The 18,892-nt window shown below is 44.4% G+C and overlaps 3 protein-coding genes across 3 annotated transcripts; 2 read left to right on the top strand and 1 right to left on the bottom strand.

Moving 5' to 3' along the window:
• Positions 1-1,102: 1,102 nt before the first annotated feature.
• On the top strand, positions 1,103-4,545 carry cUnh18orf54 (chromosome Un C18orf54 homolog; the record flags this gene model as incomplete). The annotated part of the gene is made up of 8 exons (XM_079755896.1): positions 1,103-1,151; positions 1,643-1,754; positions 2,387-2,564; positions 2,857-3,027; positions 3,322-3,454; positions 3,562-3,631; positions 3,737-4,025; positions 4,160-4,545. Exons 2-8 carry the CDS (start codon positions 1,644-1,646, stop codon positions 4,543-4,545), a joined length of 1,338 nt encoding a protein of 445 aa, XP_079612022.1. The 5' UTR covers positions 1,103-1,151; position 1,643.
• A 595-nt stretch (positions 4,546-5,140) lies between these two features.
• wdr91 (WD repeat domain 91) lies at positions 5,141-16,580 on the top strand. The gene is made up of 18 exons (XM_079755504.1): positions 5,141-5,176; positions 5,725-5,929; positions 6,343-6,522; positions 6,872-7,079; positions 7,440-7,522; positions 8,043-8,167; positions 8,544-8,760; positions 10,082-10,258; positions 11,698-11,882; positions 12,132-12,186; positions 12,744-12,839; positions 12,960-13,054; positions 13,248-13,404; positions 13,802-13,904; positions 15,216-15,328; positions 15,460-15,567; positions 15,861-15,950; positions 16,175-16,580. The coding sequence occupies exons 2-18, from the start codon at positions 5,807-5,809 to the stop codon at positions 16,355-16,357; spliced, it is 2,298 nt and encodes a 765-aa protein (XP_079611630.1). The 5' UTR covers positions 5,141-5,176; positions 5,725-5,806; the 3' UTR covers positions 16,358-16,580.
• A 324-nt stretch (positions 16,581-16,904) lies between these two features.
• ccdc82 (coiled-coil domain containing 82) lies at positions 16,905-18,869 on the bottom strand. The gene is made up of 2 exons (XM_079755765.1): positions 17,988-18,869; positions 16,905-17,867 (listed from the first exon to the last, which is right to left on the bottom strand). The coding sequence occupies exons 1-2, from the start codon at positions 18,555-18,557 to the stop codon at positions 17,781-17,783; spliced, it is 657 nt and encodes a 218-aa protein (XP_079611891.1). The 5' UTR covers positions 18,558-18,869; the 3' UTR covers positions 16,905-17,780.
• Between the last annotated feature and the right edge of the window lie 23 nt (positions 18,870-18,892).

The raw sequence follows: 18,892 nt of genomic DNA, 5'->3' as shown, positions 1-18,892 counted from the left end.
GAAATCATTGTTTGAGATTCTTCCATATTTCTCTGTTCATGTAGAAGAACATAAGTATATTGATATGAGTATAAACATATCTAATTTATATGAACAATATCAACTATGGAGAGCATGACGTCAGGTGGGTTTCTTGTGCGGGTGTGGGGTTGATGAGGTTCAGATTGGGCGGCAGAGGAGTGTTTGGAGTGAGAGCAGGTCAGGGTCTCTGTTCTTTTGGTCAACAGAGACAAAGTGTAGGCCTGGGGAGGGGAGGTAGCGTGCCTGGCCAGGGGTCTGGGAGGCTGGGGTTACGGGAAGGCATTCGTAGGCAATTCAACAGCCCGTTAGGCGGAGGGTCATGCCGCCAAGAGGGGTGGATAGTCAGCCATAAGGATGTTGGGCCTTCTGGTTGCAGAGCAGGGCTTTGGCTTGTAGGTAAGCATCAAAATGGGCCAAAGCTGAGTGTTGAATGCTTAAAATGGTTCCACATGTAGCCTACTACTGCACTGCAGTAGTAAATATAAGAGGTATAAGAAGGCTGTTTGGTCCTGCTGATGCATCAGAGGTGTGATTTATTTTCCTATATATTATTATTTTCCCCTATATATTTATTTAGATTTTTGACCTATTTATTCGTACTGACCTCCAAACATATGTGTAGCAGCAATGGACCTGGTGGTGTTTACATTGCCTCTATATTTAAACAAAAAAGAGAATGTAACTTTTTTTGTTCCCGTATACAGTAGTATGTTTCTGTATGAGATTTGTATTATTTATATTATTTATTTTATGATATGTGGCTATATTGATGTTTCCCAGTTAAATTGTTTTTTTTTGTTACTTATTGATAAAGTAATGATAATGTTGAAAAACAATCACAAAAAAAACACAAAAAAACACAAAAACACAAAAAACGTTAGATGTGAACACGGCCTAATGCGGAGTATGATTATTGTTGGATTGCCTTTGGATAAAAGCTTGCGGGTGTTAAACAACGGACATAAAAGCGACAATTTCGGGAACAGCTGATTGGTTCTTTAGCCTTCCTAGTTGTTCTGAACGCATCACGACGGCAGCGCACCAATAAGGGCGCCGTTTACCCAGCTGCGTCACCAGTGTGGTGGGCTTGAATTGGCTCCATGTTTCTAGGCGCCCTCTCTGCCGTTGAGGTTTGTTTATAAGTTTGTTTACTTTCTTATGACCACAGCCAGGGTGAATATAATGTTTTTGACTGCCTTCTTATAAACTATTACATCAAATCCTCTTCTTGTTCTTGTTTAGATGTTTAATTCTGTCTAAACCGTTTGCCGGTAGCGTGGGGAAGCCTTTTTTTAATTTAACACTCTACATCCTGTAATGTTGTTCATCTCACTGCACCTCACTGCACTATCTTACATGATATCAATCTAAATAATATATATTTACCCATATATCCTGTCATGTAGTTTTGACGTGACGTAGTGGTTAGGGACGTACATTGTAACTACATACTGTTATATTTATACATCTATCCACACAGCGACTATTAAACATTGTTTCAAAAAGAAAACATCGAATATGTACGAGCCAAAATGGAGTATTTCTTAGTTGAGAAAGGTGGAAAATACAGGTAACGAGCGTGTGAGAGCAGCAGCTGAACTCTGAGCTCTGTGGTGTCCAGGATGGATTGGGACGGAGAGCGTCCTGTGTCCCCCGGTTCCACCGTCACCACACTGATGTCCTGCAGCGGACACCTGCCCCCCGCCCACCAGACCATCCGCTGTGGAGACCAGGTGAACAGCCTCACCGTACCCTACCCTTGACCTAACTCAACCCTAACCCTCACCTGGCCCACCCACGTGTGAACAGCACTGACTCAGGGCCAGGGGAGGGTTAGGTTTTGGGTTAAGTTGGGTAACCTTACCCTGACCCTCATTAACCCCAAACATTTGGTGTGATGACCGGACGTGGAGCCCTGACCTACGTAGGCAGGTTTACACTTTAGTGTAGCCCGAGTGTGTGGATCCACGACGTCGGGACTCGGACACACAAAGTGGATCATTGCTGAGCTGCCTGCATTATCCCTCACGTCAGTAAACGTGAACACAAGGGGGCAGTATAGCGTTTACAATCACAAATGTACACGAATCCGTGAGCAAAGCCGGGTTTCTAAAACAGTCTGCTCCATTGAAAATACGTTAAATGACTTAGACATTAATCTCTGCATATGTGCAGGATGCACACCTTTGATTTGGCCTACCAAACCCTACCCCAAAACAAACTGAACAGTAACCCATGTAACCCTTAGCTTTACCCTACCCTGACCTTGCAGCACACATGCCCTAACCTTGCCCAGACTGGTTGTTTGAAAGCCTGGTTGATAAGTCGACTGGTTTATCGCCTGTCTGGCTTATCTTGTCTGCAGGAGTTTGCCTCAGCGTCTGCGGCGCTGGATGCCTACATCGCTGATTTTGAGCGGTGGCGCCTGGCCCCCGGGGCCCTGTCGCGCTCCACGGGGCCCCGGTTAGACCTGCTGCCGAACAGCAACCCCTTCCCCCAGCCTGGGCGCCCCCGACCACCTGGGACTCTGCGCAACAGAGACGGTGAGACCGGCGTCATGCTGGGTGTGATTGTAATGTAACATATGGTGTCATGAAGGAGGAGAATTAAATGTCCATATATTATTGATATAAAGATCCTGGTGAATGCAGAGCTTCAGATTTTCTCTTATTTTCAATTAAGAAATCGTTGCTCAATCATGACCAAACTAAAATCATTTGCTAATAATGGGACTAAATGAAGATTAAATGTGCCTTATAATGGTGTTTGATTTTGTACCATCACACATGTTTCAAACTGTGGTACATGTGTTGTCATTGTTTCTTTCTCCCACAGTCCTCACCGAGCTGCTGACAGATTCAGAGTTGTGTTTCCTGTCGCTCCCGGCAACCACCTCCCTGCGTTGCCCTGCCGACGAAGACGAGGTGGATTTGACAACGGAGGAACTTCTGGCCATCCCTAGTGATGGCTCACTGCCGGTTACCAAGACGACCGCCTACCTCACTGGTGGGGCTTTAACTCTCCTCCCACTTCTTACCTCATACCCTTATTTTGTTACAAAATGCAATATCATATATGTATTATTTAAAGGGATCTCAAAACGTTAAATAACCATAATGTTTAATAGAGGGATTTATCCACTGTGGTCTTGGCAACACAATATGCTTTAAGGAATATAAGGAAAAGTCACTTTAAATCACTTCTACATCACTTTAAATATGAATGTAATCTGTAATGCAATCAATATAAATGTAATATAATTAAAAAAAGAAGAAGAAAATACTGTCATGCCCTCTACAGACCTCCGCCACCGCTCCCTCTGTCGCCCGGGCAACAGCTTCAGCCCTCAGCCGGGGGGCTCCTGCCACTCAAGTGGACCACTGGGCGGGGCCAGGGACCGAAGCCACGCCCCCTCCCCAACAACAACAACCAAGTAGGGTTGCGGATTGTATTCCCTGTGTAGCTCAGTGGGTAGAGCTAGGCACTAACACTGCAGGGTTAGGGGTTCTGTTCCCTGTAACATGTGTCTCTGTCCTTCAGGTGGAGGGAAGAAGACATGGACAGGAAGTGTCTCAGCAGACAGGAAGTGATCCGACTCCAGAATTCACAGGTGAAAACAATGCAAAACTTTTTGTGAAAAATAATCATATATGACTTCAATCTTCATTATTAGACAGTGTTGTTATGAATTGACAAATTACCTTTTCTTCTCCAGTCTGCAGGACCAGTGATTGGGGCAGACTGCCTTAGCTCCTCCCACTTATCAGACTCTTTCCGAGACCTAGGCACCGCCTACTATCGTCGCAGTTACCAGCCCCCTGGACATGCCCGCTCTGTAAATTTTTCCCGCCTCCAAAGCCAATCTCCCATTTTGAGATCACACCACCCCCTAAACAAGATTGGCCATGCTCAGTATTGCCACGCCCTGTATGGCCACGCCAACCCACAACAGCCAATGAATGGCCAGCTGGCTGCGAGCCCATCGGGATTCTGGGAAAAAGCAGGTTAAAGATCTTTTTCAAAACTAACAATCAAAACTAGTAATGACAAGTTCGTCATGGAAATTAAATGATCACAGAGTTTATAGTGTATGTATATAGGGTGACTGATTATTGAAGTGCTTGTGACCGGTCTTTAGGTTCCATAACCCCCCGTGTCCCCGCCTGGTTGGACCAACTCCCCGGGGGGGACGGGCAGGAGGAGGAGGAGGAGGAGCAGCAGGAGGAGGAGGAGGAGGAGGAGGAGGAGGGGCTGCTCTCTGTGTCTCTCCTAACAGACCATACGCCAGCTGTCTGTCCAAGGGCAGTCGACGAGCGCCGCCTCCTATTGGCCAGCACAGGACACGACCCCAAAGGAAACGCCCCCATAGGATACACCAACACGGGACACGCCCCCATAGGATACACCCACACAGGACACCGCCATACAGGACATGCCCCCATAGGATACGCCCACACAGAACACGCCCCCATAGGACACGCCCACACAGAACACGCCCACACCGGACACGCCCCTAGGATGTAAATTGGTGATTTGTCGTGTGCCTTGGACTAAAGTAAAAGGCATTTTCTCGTTGATCTGGTATTTTGTTACACTGTAACTTGTATACATTGTTTATATAATATACATGTTGTTAATAATAAATAAATATATGTTTATATATTTCGTGTCTGCAGAATATGTAATGCTAGTAGTTATCATTTATTGAATGTTTATTATGATTTGGGAACCGATTTGAGACGGTGACGCAACAATTTATCCAATATCATTAGTGTGAACATTTTTCCAGTTAAATTGAACAGAGTGGTCGTGCAGATTATTCGTTTTTTTTATCCTCAAATAATTCCCAGATAATTTACTTTAAATGTTAACGGGAAATAACCTTTTTACATATTTCACGGCTGATGAATCATGCATTCACTCATTCAGACATATTCACGTCCAAACCATATGATTATATTTATGTGTGTATATATGTATGTATATATATATATATATATATATATATATATAAAACATAAAATCGTAGAATGGTATTTTAAAATGCAAAAATGCAAAAGATCATGTGACCAAACCATCTGATAGCGCCACAGTGTCGTCACGTGTCAGATCATGTGACAAAGAAGAGGCGAGACCCAACAAAACACGCAAGTCGGTAGGTGAAATGTTCACTTTATAGCCCCTTAAATCTCACTCATCCAGGCTTTCTAACAGTCGTGTACGTGAACGTTTCCCGGGTGGACCTAGAGTCGAACCTAGACCGTTATTCACCCGTTCCCCCAAGTCTGGTATTCACCCGAGAGACGATATTTAACTTCATGTGGAAACCTTTGAAATGCATGTGTGACATGGAACACCAACGAACAAGCACAAAACATCAGCTATAACATAATTGCAAAGCTAAATGTGTTGAATGACGTGTGTTAATGTAGATTCAAAAGAACCGTGTTGTTATAAGATATTATTAATGTAATTGGTGGTAGTGATCTGATGTCTTGTTTATAACATCAAACGGACCACAACAACACAGGTGTTGTTCCTGGCCCTCTGGTTGGTTTTTGTGTGTGCGCGCCCTGTAAGATGATTTCACATTCATTACTATCTTGTAATCGAATAAGTGGATGTGTGTCTGTTTGTGTGTGTGTGTGTGTGTGTGTGTGTGTGTGTGTGTGTGCACGTTATTTGTGTGTGTTATCTAAAAAGGTTATTTTAAACCTCATCCATCCATCGAGTAACGAGGTCAACGCGGTGGTCCAGGCAGTGTTAGGCTCAGAGGTCAGAGGTCATGTCGTCTGCTGTCGAGAGGACGGATGAGCTGGTCAGGGAGTACCTGACGTACCGCGGCTTCAGCTCCGCCCTGAGACACCTTGACACGGAGATCAAAGCGGACCGCGAGCGAGGCCTCAGGGTAGGCGGCACTTCCTGTCTGACTCTCTCACTCTGAAACACCAAAAGGGGAACTGTGACACTCTGCTGTCTTCTGACACAAGGGGGTCCTGCTTCCTATGTGTGTTGTGTTGCTCGTACGTGTGTTGTGTTGCTTCGTACGTGTTGTGTGTTGTGTACTTTCTGATGATTGTCTTATGAGTGTTGTGTATTATCTCACACAAGAGGGGACTGTCTTATGAGTGTTGTGTATTATCACACACAAGAGGGGACTGCCTTATACCTGTGTTGTGAAAGAATTAGAAAAAGTTGGACCAAGGACTTCAGTTCTCCAGTTTTGTGGTAGTTATTTTTGGGACAGCTCCCCTCTAACCCCCCTATTCCTGTTCCTCTATTCACTCTCCAAACCGTCCTTCCTATTCTCTCTCGCTCCAGGTGGATCGTATCGTGGACCAACTGCTCCAGCTGGTCTTGACCTTTGACCTGTCAGCTCTGCGTGACTACTGGGGTCACCTGGAGCGCCGCCTGTTCTCCCGCCTGCAGGAGGGCTACGCGCCTGCCATCGCTAAGCTAACCACTAGCCTGTACCGCTACTATGTCGTCAACGCCATACAGGTCAACCTGTTATACAACCAAATATACGTATATGAGTCACGTATATGCAGGCCTATCAAGGCGGTCTTTAGTTCCTGTGTCACGTCACTGTGATACAGATTGAAAATGTATTTTCAAAATCCAATTTGTATCCAACTTAGAAAAGAATATTTTTCAAACGACATAAACGACCGCTAGTGTTCATTGATGAAAATTTAGGCAGCGTGAAAACATGCAGTTATGAAGAAAATGGAGAATGCAAAACATCACCCCTCTATTAATGTTCCCAACCCTCCAGAACTATATTATTATAGTCAATATTATGTTAATGTTAATATTGTTAACATGATCAATGTTGTGTATTTTCCAGAAAGGGAACCAGGACAAGACCCAGGAGTTTTTTCAGCGAATGGGGGCGGAGCTTCAGGGGGCCCCGGAGTGGCGTGATTGGTTCGCTCTCCCCTTCATTTTCACCCCTGAGCAGAACCCCACCTTCGCGCTGTACTTTTCCCGCCAGTGGACTGACACCTTCCTTGTGTCCCTGCACAACTTCCTGTCCGCACTATTCCAGTGCATGCATATCCTTGGTGCTAACAAGTTTGCACAGTTACCATATCCTAGTTGCTATCAAGCATATTAGTTTGCATATCCTTGGTGCTAATAAGTTAGCATATCATTGGAAATAACCGTCTGTCTCACAATTCAAAAAAGGTTTCTGCCATAGAAAATGTACATTGCACAAGCAGTTAAAATAAAACATAAATAATAGGGTTGGCCTAGTAAACTATAAATATAAAATACTTTAAAAAGGTGTTGTTTCTCTCTCTCTCTTTCTTGCTCTCTTCCTCTCGTCCTCATCTCTATTCGCCATCTCTATTGTAGCCACCAATATTCTGATTCCCAGCATTCCCAGTTCTTCTCCTTGACTCCTCCCTCACCCCAGCCAGCGCTGCTGAGCTTTGACGCCGAGCTACAGCACACCACCATGCTAGCAGAGGAAAATCAGCAGCTACGACAGATGGTGAGACTATCATGAAGCATAGCAACACTGAACCACTAGCTTCAACTGCTAGCTAGCTAAAGTAATGGTGTTGATGTCATGTGGGTTATGGAAGATGGCGGTCGAAAGTTTTTCACCCTGCATGAACCGTATGTCGGAAGGTGTTAATTATTAGTATAACTCCTTCATGACACAAAAGCAGCACTAAAAGACTAAGATAAACTAGAATAGGCTGCACTAAACATTGTGAGTGTTTCTACATTGCATTACATTGTTTGATTGTTTCAAATGTTTCCAGATGGCTATTAAAGGTACAATATGTAGCATAGACGCTGAATGTTTAAAATGTGTATTGCACCTTTAATGTTGGGGTTAATTTTTAACCTTAATGTTGGGGTTACTTTTTAAGCTTAATGTCGGTTTTAGTTTTTGACCTTAATGTTGGGGTTAGTTTTAAACCTCAATGTCGAGGTTAATTTCTAAACATAATGCCGGGGTTCATTATTAATGGATTAACATTAACCCTTAATGTTGGGCTCAGTTGTTTGCGCAGCAGAGCTCGGGCCGCGCGGCCGTCCAGGATCCCCAGGGGGCGATGGAGAGCCGGGTCCAACACAAGCTGCCGCCCTACGTCCAGCACATGGACCGCCTCGGGGACAGCGAGCTGTGAGACTAGTGCACATCTTCAAATGTTAATAGAAGCTGTTGTCAATACCATTCATTTATTAATATGACCCATGGAGAATGCTCAATACATATTAATATAACCTAAATTCAACTCCAAGTATATGTTAATATTACCTATAGTCAATAGTAAATATATAATAATTTGTGAGTATTACCTATAGTCAATACTGAATACATATTCATATAATAGTATGTACTAAATACATATGAATTAGTTAATATTGCCATAGTCAATACTATATATATATATATATATATATATATAATTTGTTAATATTACCTGTCGCCAATACTAAATCTCTATCTCTCTCTCGCTCTCTCTCTCTCTCGCTCTCTCTCTCTCTCACTCTCTCAGAGATTTAATTTCGAGCCAGCGAGCCGCATCGCTAGCTAGCGGTGTTAGCTCTGTAGCGGCAGCTAGCCCCTCCTCCCGGAACTTCTTCTCTACCTTCCTACCGCAGGCTAAGCGCAGCAGCATCCCGGCCAAGAACTCCCAGCATGGCCCCGCCTCCTCTTCCTCCTCACCCAATCAGAGCAGCCTGGGCCGGAAGGAGCCCTGCACAGCCATTCAGGTGAAACCTAAAGAGCCAGCTGGGATTCAAACACTATGTGATTTAAAAAATGTGTTTTGGTCTGAGAGTTTTAGAAAAGATGAGGGCCAGTTATACCCATGGTTACGACCCACACAAACTTCATGATACTTTTTAGTTCCATCGTTGTGTTACTGTTAAGAGTGTTATAATAAGCCATGTTGTATAGGAAATCTGCCACACACCGTAATGCATACTATAGGTGTCCAGGAAGCATTACACTCTAATGCAGACATTAAACAAATCACTGCTCAGACTGAGCTTCACCATCCACACACACCTTGTTGCGTTACACATTAAGTTGCCGAAAAAGCCTATCTCGTGGACATCGCAGTCAACTGCTGCCCAGGCAGAGCTCACACAAACACACAGTTGGTCGTGGCATCGGAATTCCTCTGAAAAGTGTGTCTGATGTCACAAAAAGAAAGCCACCTGCTTTCGCAGAATAGTGGAACGTTCACGTAGTGTTTTGGGGAGGGTAGGATAGGATTTTTACCCCTATTTTCTCTGAATTGGGGAATTATTTCAGTAGCAGTGATAAAATGGCATAGATTACTGTGTTGACAATACTATAAGACAAATTACTGCGTTTTAAACAAAAATAAAGTGGTTTTGGGTTCACTGGCTCTTTAAGGTCATTTTAGATCAATTCCGTGGCGATTCAACAATGCAAAAAGCACTAAGTGGGCGTGCATTCTTTGACCTTTAGCGACAAGCTAGCCGACTCCAACGTGGCATCTCATGGGAGTATACAGGATGGTAACATTATTATATAAATATGCATTTTTTCACATATATATAAAAATGAGTTAATATGTGTAGAGATATATAGAATATATTAGGCCATATTAAAGAAAATATGATTGACTTTATGACTATTTAATATTATAGATATGATAGGATATATAATGATATATTATAGTTGAGATCTATTTTAGATATTATATTCAGATTTATAACCTATTATGAGATGATATATTAACATATAAAATAATATGTATTATGAGAGTATATTTGAGGGTATATCAGTCTATATTAGGATGTATTATATATTAGTTACAATATATTTTATCAGGAGAGAATATTTTAGGATATATCATAGATATTTTAAGGACACACTATATATTATAGAAAATCTATTAGTATATATTATCTATCATGAAAGCATATATTAGGATGTATTTTAGATATTATAGAATATATAGATCATCATAAATGATATATGCAATATATCGGGATATAAAAGATATGCTACAATATATTAGGATCCATTCTAAATATTATGTTTGTGGGATTGTTTTAGGGAACAAAGTCCAAGGATCCAGCATCAGTCAAGGACTCCAAGTCCACCTCGTCGGCCAATCAACAACCAGCTCCGCTGCCCAGCGACCAGGCGGGCCAGTCCTACCCCAGACAGAGACGCCATCAGGACCACGAGAAGGAACGCAAGGAGCTCTTCTCCAAACCACCCCCACTGACGGTACCACTTCCTGTCTCAGTCAAGCTCACTTACTAGGATACAGCTAATAGGACAACAAATGCTTCTTAAATAAATGGCTAAATGATTGATCCCCGGGGGGAAATTGTTTCGTTCCAGGTGCTCCGTACAAATAGAAATTACAAGCATAGAAGATAACATCATAAATAGAAAATTATAACTAAAATAAAAGTAAGAATAAAGTAAGAAGTGGAATAAAGTAAGAAGTGGAATAAAGTAAGAAGTGGACATCTCTTAGTGAAAGTGGACATCTCTTAGTGGGTTATATTCACAAATTTACAATACAATATTGACATTATGTTTTATGTGCAAATAGAAATGAAAATGAAGAGTGAATGAATAAATTATAGTTTGTTTATTTTAAATAGTCATTTGTCAGATTATCAGAGGGAGGAGTGATAGATTTTAATTTCCACAGGCAGGAATGACTTCCTGTGGCGCTCAGTGGTGCATTTAGGAGCAATGAGTCTCTCACTGAAGGAGCTCCTCTGTTTGACCAGAGCGTTGTGGAGAGGGTGAGAGCCGTGCTGAAGGATCGCCCGCAACTTCGACAGCATCCTCCTGTCAGACACTGCTGTCAAAGTGTCCAGCTCCACCCCCACAACGTCACTGGCCTTCCTGATCAGCTTGTTGAGCCTGTTGGCATCGGCTACTCTCAGTCTGCTGCCCCAGCACACAACAGCAAACAGAACAGCACTAGCCACCACAGACTCATAAAACATCCTCAGCATAGACAAACTAGAGGCGGCTCTGTCCCTTCTTGTAAAGGACTTCAGTGTTCTTAGTTCAGTCCAGTTTGTTATCGATGAACACCCCCAGATATTTGTAGTGTCCAACGATGTCCACGTTCTGACCCAGGATGGAGACTGGGGTCATGGGTGTCTTCTTGGGTTTCCTCAGATCCACCACCAGCTCTTTGGTTTTAGTTGTGTTGAGCTGCAGGTGGTTCTGCTCACACCATGTGACAAAGTTGTCCACCACAGCCTTGTGTTCAGCCTCCTCACCACACCGGCGGCGAGGTCTGGATGTGTGGGCCTGCGTTTGTGCAGCAACCAGGAAAGAGTTAAGCTTCAAGGACACATCGTTTTAGGCTGCGGTGTGTCTGAATGTGTGGAGCTCAGTCCAGGCAGCGCTTTATTTAGATGGCGTAAAGCCATGATTTGATTTTGAATTGAAATGCTCATTATTGCGCCAATACACAACGATGGGAAAACAAAAGTATAACGAGGTTGGTACGGGTCGTAGCCATGGGGATAACACACTCCCCCCACCCACTCCTAGATTCTTAGCCCAAAATGCAAATTTTTTTGTTGAATTTGACCAGTAACAGGGGATTCACTTACACAAAATAATCGATTGTCTTTAAATGTAGGTTTAATCAAAGTTCTGTTCTTTCTTTTTTTTGGATTTATAACAAGTAGGCCGACGCAGGTGAGGCCGATGCTGTGGACTCCGCCCCCTGCGATGACACACCTCCTGACTCCTCCTCAACCACCAGAGGGGCAGGGCTTGAGACGGAAGGGGGCGGGGCTTCCTCTGAGCCGCCCTTCATCAAGTTGAGCCAAGAAGAGTACAGCGAACACCACTCCTCCATCATGCACTGCAGGTAAAAACTACACTAGCTATCATGCACTAGGTAGACTACACTACCCATCATGCACTAGATAGAGACAACAGTGCCCATCATGCACCATATGTAGAGACTACACTACCCATCATGCACTAGGTAGAGACTACACTGCCCATCATGCACTACAGGTAAAGACTACACAACCAATTATGCTCAAGGTAGAGACTACACTGCCCATCATGCACTGCAGGTAGAGACTACACGGCTCTTACTCTCTTTCTCCAGGGTTGATGTTTCAGGTCGTCGGGTGGCTAGCTTGGACGTTGACGGTGTTGTCAAGGTAACACCATATTCATAATAAATATGATATTTTTTTATAATCACAATAGTTATTTTCAATATCATTAAAATATCATTTTCATTAAAGGTACTGTGATTTGATTTTTTTTTTGGACTATGATTTTTTTCATGCATATGTCGCTTTAAACAGGGCAGAATATATATAATATATATATATTATATATGAATGTATATAATTTAACTTTATGCCCTTCCCCGATTCTCTCCATTGTGTAAAACAGCCTCTGGTTATTTATTCTATTTTAGTTACATCTAAGAAATGTCTGTTCTTTTATAACTTTTTATTTGAACGTTCACATATATTAACTATTATAACTATCATTAGTTGATGACTGTTATTTTCTCAACCCACGGAGCTCGCACTCTGGTGCTCTGAATGCCTAAGCTTGAGCCGGCTGCAGTTCACTGTCCCGCCAGAGGGGCCAGTAATGAGAAGGACATTCTGACTCCTACTAATAGTACCTTTTTAAGGGCTGAAGATGATAACAATAAAATAGTAAAATTTATCAAATTGTGAAGTTAACCATGTCTTTTTAGGTGTGGTCGTTTAACCCCATCATGCAGACCAAAGCGACCATCATGTCCAAGTTTCCCTTGCTGTCTCTAGAATGGGCGAGCAAGCCTGACCGACTGGTAGGTTTCTCTCTCTATATGTTATTAATATTATTAGCCTTATCATTACATTTGGTTGTATTAGCCTTCTATCCAAACATGGAAACAATCGTGTGTGTGTGTGTGTGTGTGTTTGTGTAGCTGCTATTAGGCAGCGCTGTTGGAACCGTTAGACTTTACGACACGGAAGCAAAGAAGAATCTTTATGAGATGACCATTGATGACACACACCCTCGGTATGTCTGTCTGTCTGTCTCTCTCAATATCTCTGTTTCTCTCTAGCTCTTTCTCTTTGTCTCATCCTGACGATTGCCCTAGTCACTCCCTCGCTCTCATATTGTTGGTAGCCCTAGTCTCTCTCTCTATCGCTCTATCTCTCTCTAAATTTATGTTTCTATATATTTTAATCCAGTGTCTCTTCCTCTCTAGTATCCTGTCACTCGCCTGCAGCCCGAGTGGCTCGTCGTTCGTCTGTTCCGCTGCGACAGCAGCATCCGCTAGCGTTCCTGCCACTGGGCCCCGTCCCTCTGTATCCACGGCGAGCGGCCGCCTGTTGCTCTGGGATACCAAGACTGTCAAACAGCAGGTACACAGTCACAGGAAGTTTTCACACACAGGAAGCAGTCCAAATATGAATAATACTTATGAATAAACTAATACCCCACACTGGGGATTGGAGACAAACTATACTCCAGTATTTAACCGTCGCATTTCATTAAAATGTATACTAAGTATTTTGTATGAAAAATAATCGAATAACTGTTAGCAAACGGCTAGCTACTAGTCTCATGGCAATTTAACTTGGATTGATGAATTAATAAGGACAAACTTCATCCCTAGGAGAGTTAATTTGCTATCCCTAATAGAACAAACTATTAAACACTAATATATTACACTATAGCTAGCCAACACTAATAGAGCTTACTACGTATCCCTCATAGCGCTTACTGTGTATCCCTAATAGAGCTTACTATTGTGTTTAGTTGTCATTAGATTCCGAGACTGCAGCCATCAACTGCTCATCGTTCAACCACAACGGAAACCTGCTTGTGAGTGGAGGAGCCGACGGTGTCATACGACTGTTTGGTAAGACGTGAGGAGATTGTGTCACATGCCACTTCTCGCTAACATGCTGTATCTGGGACACATGCTACATCTGGCTATCATCAGGCATATTACTACACTACACTGTAGGTAGAGACCACCTTGCACTGTAGATAGTGTCTACACAACACACCCTGCACTGCATCTAGAAACTACACTACCCACCATGCAGTGTAGGTAGACTACACTACCCACCATGCAGTGTAGGTAGACTACACTACCCACCATGCACTGTAGGTAGACTACAATACCCACCATGCAGTGTAGGTAGAAACTACACTACCCACCATGCAGTGTAGGTAGACTACACTTCCCACCATGCACTGCAGGCAGAGGCAACGCTACCCACCATGCAGTGCAGGCAGAGACTACACTACCCACCATGCAGTGTTGGTAGAGACTACACTACCCACCATGCAGTGTTGGTAGAGACTACACTACCCACCATGCACTGTAGGTAGACTACACTACCCACCATGCAGTGTTGGTAGAGACTACACTACCCACCATTCAGTGTAGGTAGAGATGCTAGAAACTTGCCATATGTAGCTGTGTCTCAATTCAGGGGACGCATCCTTCGAAGGCTGCATTCGAAGGCCGATTGCGTCGCTGCTACGCGTCAAGGCTGTCACATTTCCAAGGCTCCTTCAAATGCGGCTGACAAATGCAGCCTTCTTTTCGGCTGGGTCGGCTGGGTCCTTCACGGCCCAACGTATCCCAAGATTCACTGCGCATTGGATTTTTTCAGGAATGGCGTCGGAGAGGGCGGAAGCTGCAGTTGCAGCAAATTACATATTTGATGACAAAACGATGTAATTTTTTTTCTTTTTCTATTTTCAATTTGTAACTTTATTGTCAAAGTTCAATGGCATTAACATGAGCCATGTAACGTTAAACCAATTAACGTTATATTTTATATAATTATTATATAACGGCTCCGTATTTCTCCTCCGCCGTCCGGTTTGAACCGCAGCTGTCAGGGTTGCTAGGTGACAGGAGCGGCGTGTCGTCACGTGAGGTAACGGGTGTTAACGGCTTGTTACGCAAACTTGAAATGCTCCGTAGGCCAGACCGTCTCATTTAAAAACGTTTGTTCGGCCTTCGGTCCGGCCTTCACGGTCTACGAAGGCCACACCTTCATAGACCGCGTCCTTCGAAGGATGCGTCCCCTGAATTGAGACACAGCCTGTGTCTAATACCCTATGTGTCTAACGTGCTATAACACAATACATCGGCCTAACATGTTATAACATGCTATATGTGGCTAACATGCTCCAACATGCTTTGTATCAGACATGCAGCGGTGTGAGAGTGCTATGAGCTGGAAAGCTCACGATGGAGAGGTGTACAGCGTGGAGTTCAGCTACGATGAGAACACCGTCTACAGTGTAGGAGAGGACCGCAAGGTGGGCCCCACACTCAGTCACACACACTCTCTCTGGCACACACTCATACCCATTCAATAAGACACACTCCCACAAGTGCGGGTATATTCAAGCAACAGTTTGTGTGTGTGTGCTTGTGTGTGTCCGTGTAGTTTGTCCAGTGGAACATCCACCGCTGTGGCGTGAAGCAGTCGGAGCAGCAGCTTTCCCAGGATGCAACAGGGCCTTTTGTTCTGTCGGGCTATAGTGGATACAAGCAGGTACGTTATAGATATAGATATATATGTTACATATATATATTCAAATATATTATACGGTGCCCCACATGTCCATCATTTTGGGCACCTCCATGTTGGGCAGGTCCAGTTGTTATAACCGTGTCCTCCATGTTGGGCAGGTCCAGTTGTGCATTATAACCGTGTCCTCCATGTTGGGCAGGTCCAGTTGTGTATTATAAACGTGTGCTTCATGTTGGGCAGGTCCAGTTGTTATAACCGTGTCCTCCATGTTGGGCAGGTCCAGTTGTTATAACCGTGTCCTCCATGTTGGGCAGGTCCAGGTCCCGAGGGGTCGTCTCTTCGCCTTCGACTCGGAGGGGCGCCACGTGTTGACGTGTTCGGCTCATGGGGGGCTGATCTACAAGGTAGACTGACCCTCTAGAAAGGGTTGTTCCGACCCATGCCAGCTTTGTGATAATTTTGGAGTAATGTCCTTGTTTATAAGCACTATAACAAGCAATGTTGTGTAGGAAATTAGCCATATACTGAGTTATACTACAACCTTTTCCGAGAAGCTCAATCCTGTCTTGGACAGAAAACGGACAGCCCAGCTGCTAAACTCTCCCTTCTATGTCTTTCTCCCGTGAAGCTAACCAATGGCGAGGCTGGGGGAGGGGCCCTGGAGGAGCAGGCATCCCTGTCGCTAGGCGGACACCGGTCGCCCGTGGTAACGCTGGACTGGAGCTCAGCGCTGGACTGTGGCACCTGCCTCACAGCCTCCATGGACGGCCGCATCCGAGTGAGCACACTCCTGGCCCACAAGTCTGACTGACTTGGCATGGTTAGCATTAGCATTAGCATGGTATGCCTTATCATGCGCAGCACACTCCTTAGCCCTCAAGATTGGCTGACTCGGCATTAGAATGCTAAGCATTAGCCTAGTTAGCATGTTCTACAAGCCCTGCCAAGCTCTTGCCACCTGTCTTAACTAGCATTATCAAGAATGTGTACCCTAGACAGCCCCTGGTGTCATGGACAGTGGCATCATTGTTGCCCTAAAGTCTGAAAAATATGAATAAATAAATCTGAAGTCAGCAGTGGAAGTGTTTTGTTTTGGTTGTCCATATATGGTCATTTTTAGTTTTGACTCCAACTAACAGGAGACAAACTAAAAATGAGCTCCGCCCCTCCCTCCCTATATGGTCATAAAGATTTAGAAAAAAAACAAAGTTTAGCTGCTTTCTTCTCTTTAAGGTGTTTTTTGGCCTGACCACTACCTTTTTTAGTTTCCACAGATATACTTAACTGAACTATGGTAAGTACAGATGTATTTTATCACCACTAACAAGCCCAAAAGAAATGCAAATGGGGATGTTTCAATTTAGTTTTATTGTTGTACAATTGTCCAAAGGGGTGGTCGCTTGTATTCAGTTATAATGCAGCACAAAATGACTAGCGTTAAAATGAACAAAGAGAGCGCCAAAAACAGTTACTGAAACTCTGCCACCTGTACAAGTTTGTCTTGTACAGGTGGGGATGTATATAAACAAAGTTTAAAGCGGATTAACAATAGCAAAACCAAAAGACGTGTGCAATACAATATATATTGATTGTTCTTATTTATTTACAGCTGTCCAAAATGGCCACATGTACAAGATTCCCTTCAGGAAACAAACTGTCAAAATGGTGTTAAAAAGGGCGCGGGGCCAGCGGGTCAGGAGGAGTCAAAACTCTGATGTCATTGTCCAGGTGTGAGCTTGTTTCAGACGTACAAGGGTCAATAGCCAATAGGAAAACGCATGGCCTCAAAAAAGACCTCACTGCAACCACGGAAACCAACAGCCCCGCATCACTCAACCACGCTTTTCACCTCCAATTAAAAGATTCTTCATTATTTTAGTTTTCTTTTTAAAATGTATGTTTTCATGACAACAAGTTAGAAAGCAAAGCGATGGATGGACTGACGATCAAATAAACATTGAGAAATATAACCAAGCTTTGACGTCATTGTATGATGTCACAAAATCACAACGTCATACTGTAATGTAGTCTTCTGGTTGTAACAGTAATAATGAAAACAACCTAAGTCCTTTCATTTTTTTGCTTTCTTTTCCTGTTCTCTCTGAAACTGTCTGGTGTTATTAAGTCCAGTCTGATCTGGTTAAGTCTAATCTAATGTCCGTCCAACAGGAAGTCAGAAACTCTGAAAACAAAAGTAAAAGCCTCTTCATCTTCCTCTGCTGGGGTCGGTGTAACTATGCACTGCCGTTGCCGGTAGCGACCACCTTTGTTGTCTCCTCATCCTCATCCTCATCTTCGTCACTTGATCCATCCTCCCCCTCCTGGATTTGTCAAATATACAAATATATGACATATGTAATATATACATAAAAAAAACACTGATCACCATTGGTAGACTTATCAATGATAATTTTAGACTATTATCAGCCTCTTTTTCCCACCTTGCCTCGGCGACGGGCATCTCGCGTGCGTGACTTCATGCGTCTGGAGAGCGCGAGCAGTTTTCCGTGCCGCTCTTTGCGCTTGGCCGCCGTCTCCTTCTTCTCCGCCGCACGCTTCCGCCTCTGTTCCCGCTCCGCTACCGCGTCCACGTCCGAGTCGGACTCGGGCCTGCGCAGGCGGATGCGCTTCTTGGGCTGCACTTTGCGCTTGACGTCGCGTTCGCCATCGGCCTTTGGGTCGTCCGTGTCGCTGCTGGAAGAGCTGTCGTCTTTATCGGCGATAAAGGAGCGCTTACGCTTACGCGAGACTGCGCGACTATCGTCACTCGAAGACCCCCCCGTCTCGCCGCTCTCTGCCGCCGCGCTGCTGCCGCGATACTCGGAGCCGCTGCTGACGCTGTCGCTGCCGCTGTCGCCGCTGCCACTGCTGCTGCTCGTGCTGCCGAACGAGCCCTCGTCGCTGTCGTCCAGGATGGAGGCGGGAAGACCGATCTGCCGTTTCCGCTTGGACTCCGCCGCCTTGGTCTTGCGCATCGAAGCGAAGACCTTGCGCTTGTACAAACTCTCCATCTTTGTTTGTGTGGCTCTTACAGACAAGGCCTTAATCCTTCATTCAAGAGCGCGAACGGGGGGCGCAGACGGTGATCATAGACGCGGAGATTAAAAACGCATGTGGTGGAACGAGAAGGAGCGGAAAGGAGAATGAGGACGCGTATTTATATCGTATTGAGTTATGTTTTTGACCTGGGGCGTAGCGCTGCGGTCGTGCATTCCGCCGCAGGGCGGTGGGTTAGCGGCGGGTTGGGGTCGGTCGATGTTGTTGTTGTTGTGTGTTGATCTTCTGGCTCGCGAGAAGGTGCTACCTTTCACTTCTGGTGTCACTTCCGCCGTCAATGGGAAGAGTC

Source organism: Pollachius pollachius (assembly GCF_949987615.1).
Source record: "Pollachius pollachius genome assembly, chromosome: 18".
Taxonomy (NCBI): domain Eukaryota; kingdom Metazoa; phylum Chordata; class Actinopteri; order Gadiformes; family Gadidae; genus Pollachius; species Pollachius pollachius.
Note: the sequence above shows the minus strand (reverse complement) of the source record. Positions and strands in the feature narration are given on the sequence as shown.

Excerpts from the sequence above, each read along its gene's own strand:
- ccdc82 (XM_079755765.1), bottom strand. The coding sequence starts at position 18,557 with ATGGAGAGTTTGTACAAGCGCAAGGTCTTCGCTTCGATGCGCAAGACC. Across the intron at positions 17,868-17,987 it reads ATGCCCGTCGCCGAGGCAAG|GAGGGGGAGGATGGATCAAG; the intron begins GTGGGAAAAAGA and ends TGACAAATCCAG.
- wdr91 (XM_079755504.1), top strand. The coding sequence starts at position 5,807 with ATGTCGTCTGCTGTCGAGAGGACGGATGAGCTGGTCAGGGAGTACCTG. Across the intron at positions 8,761-10,081 it reads AGCCCTGCACAGCCATTCAG|GGAACAAAGTCCAAGGATCC; the intron begins GTGAAACCTAAA and ends GGATTGTTTTAG. Across the intron at positions 13,905-15,215 it reads CGGTGTCATACGACTGTTTG|ACATGCAGCGGTGTGAGAGT; the intron begins GTAAGACGTGAG and ends GCTTTGTATCAG.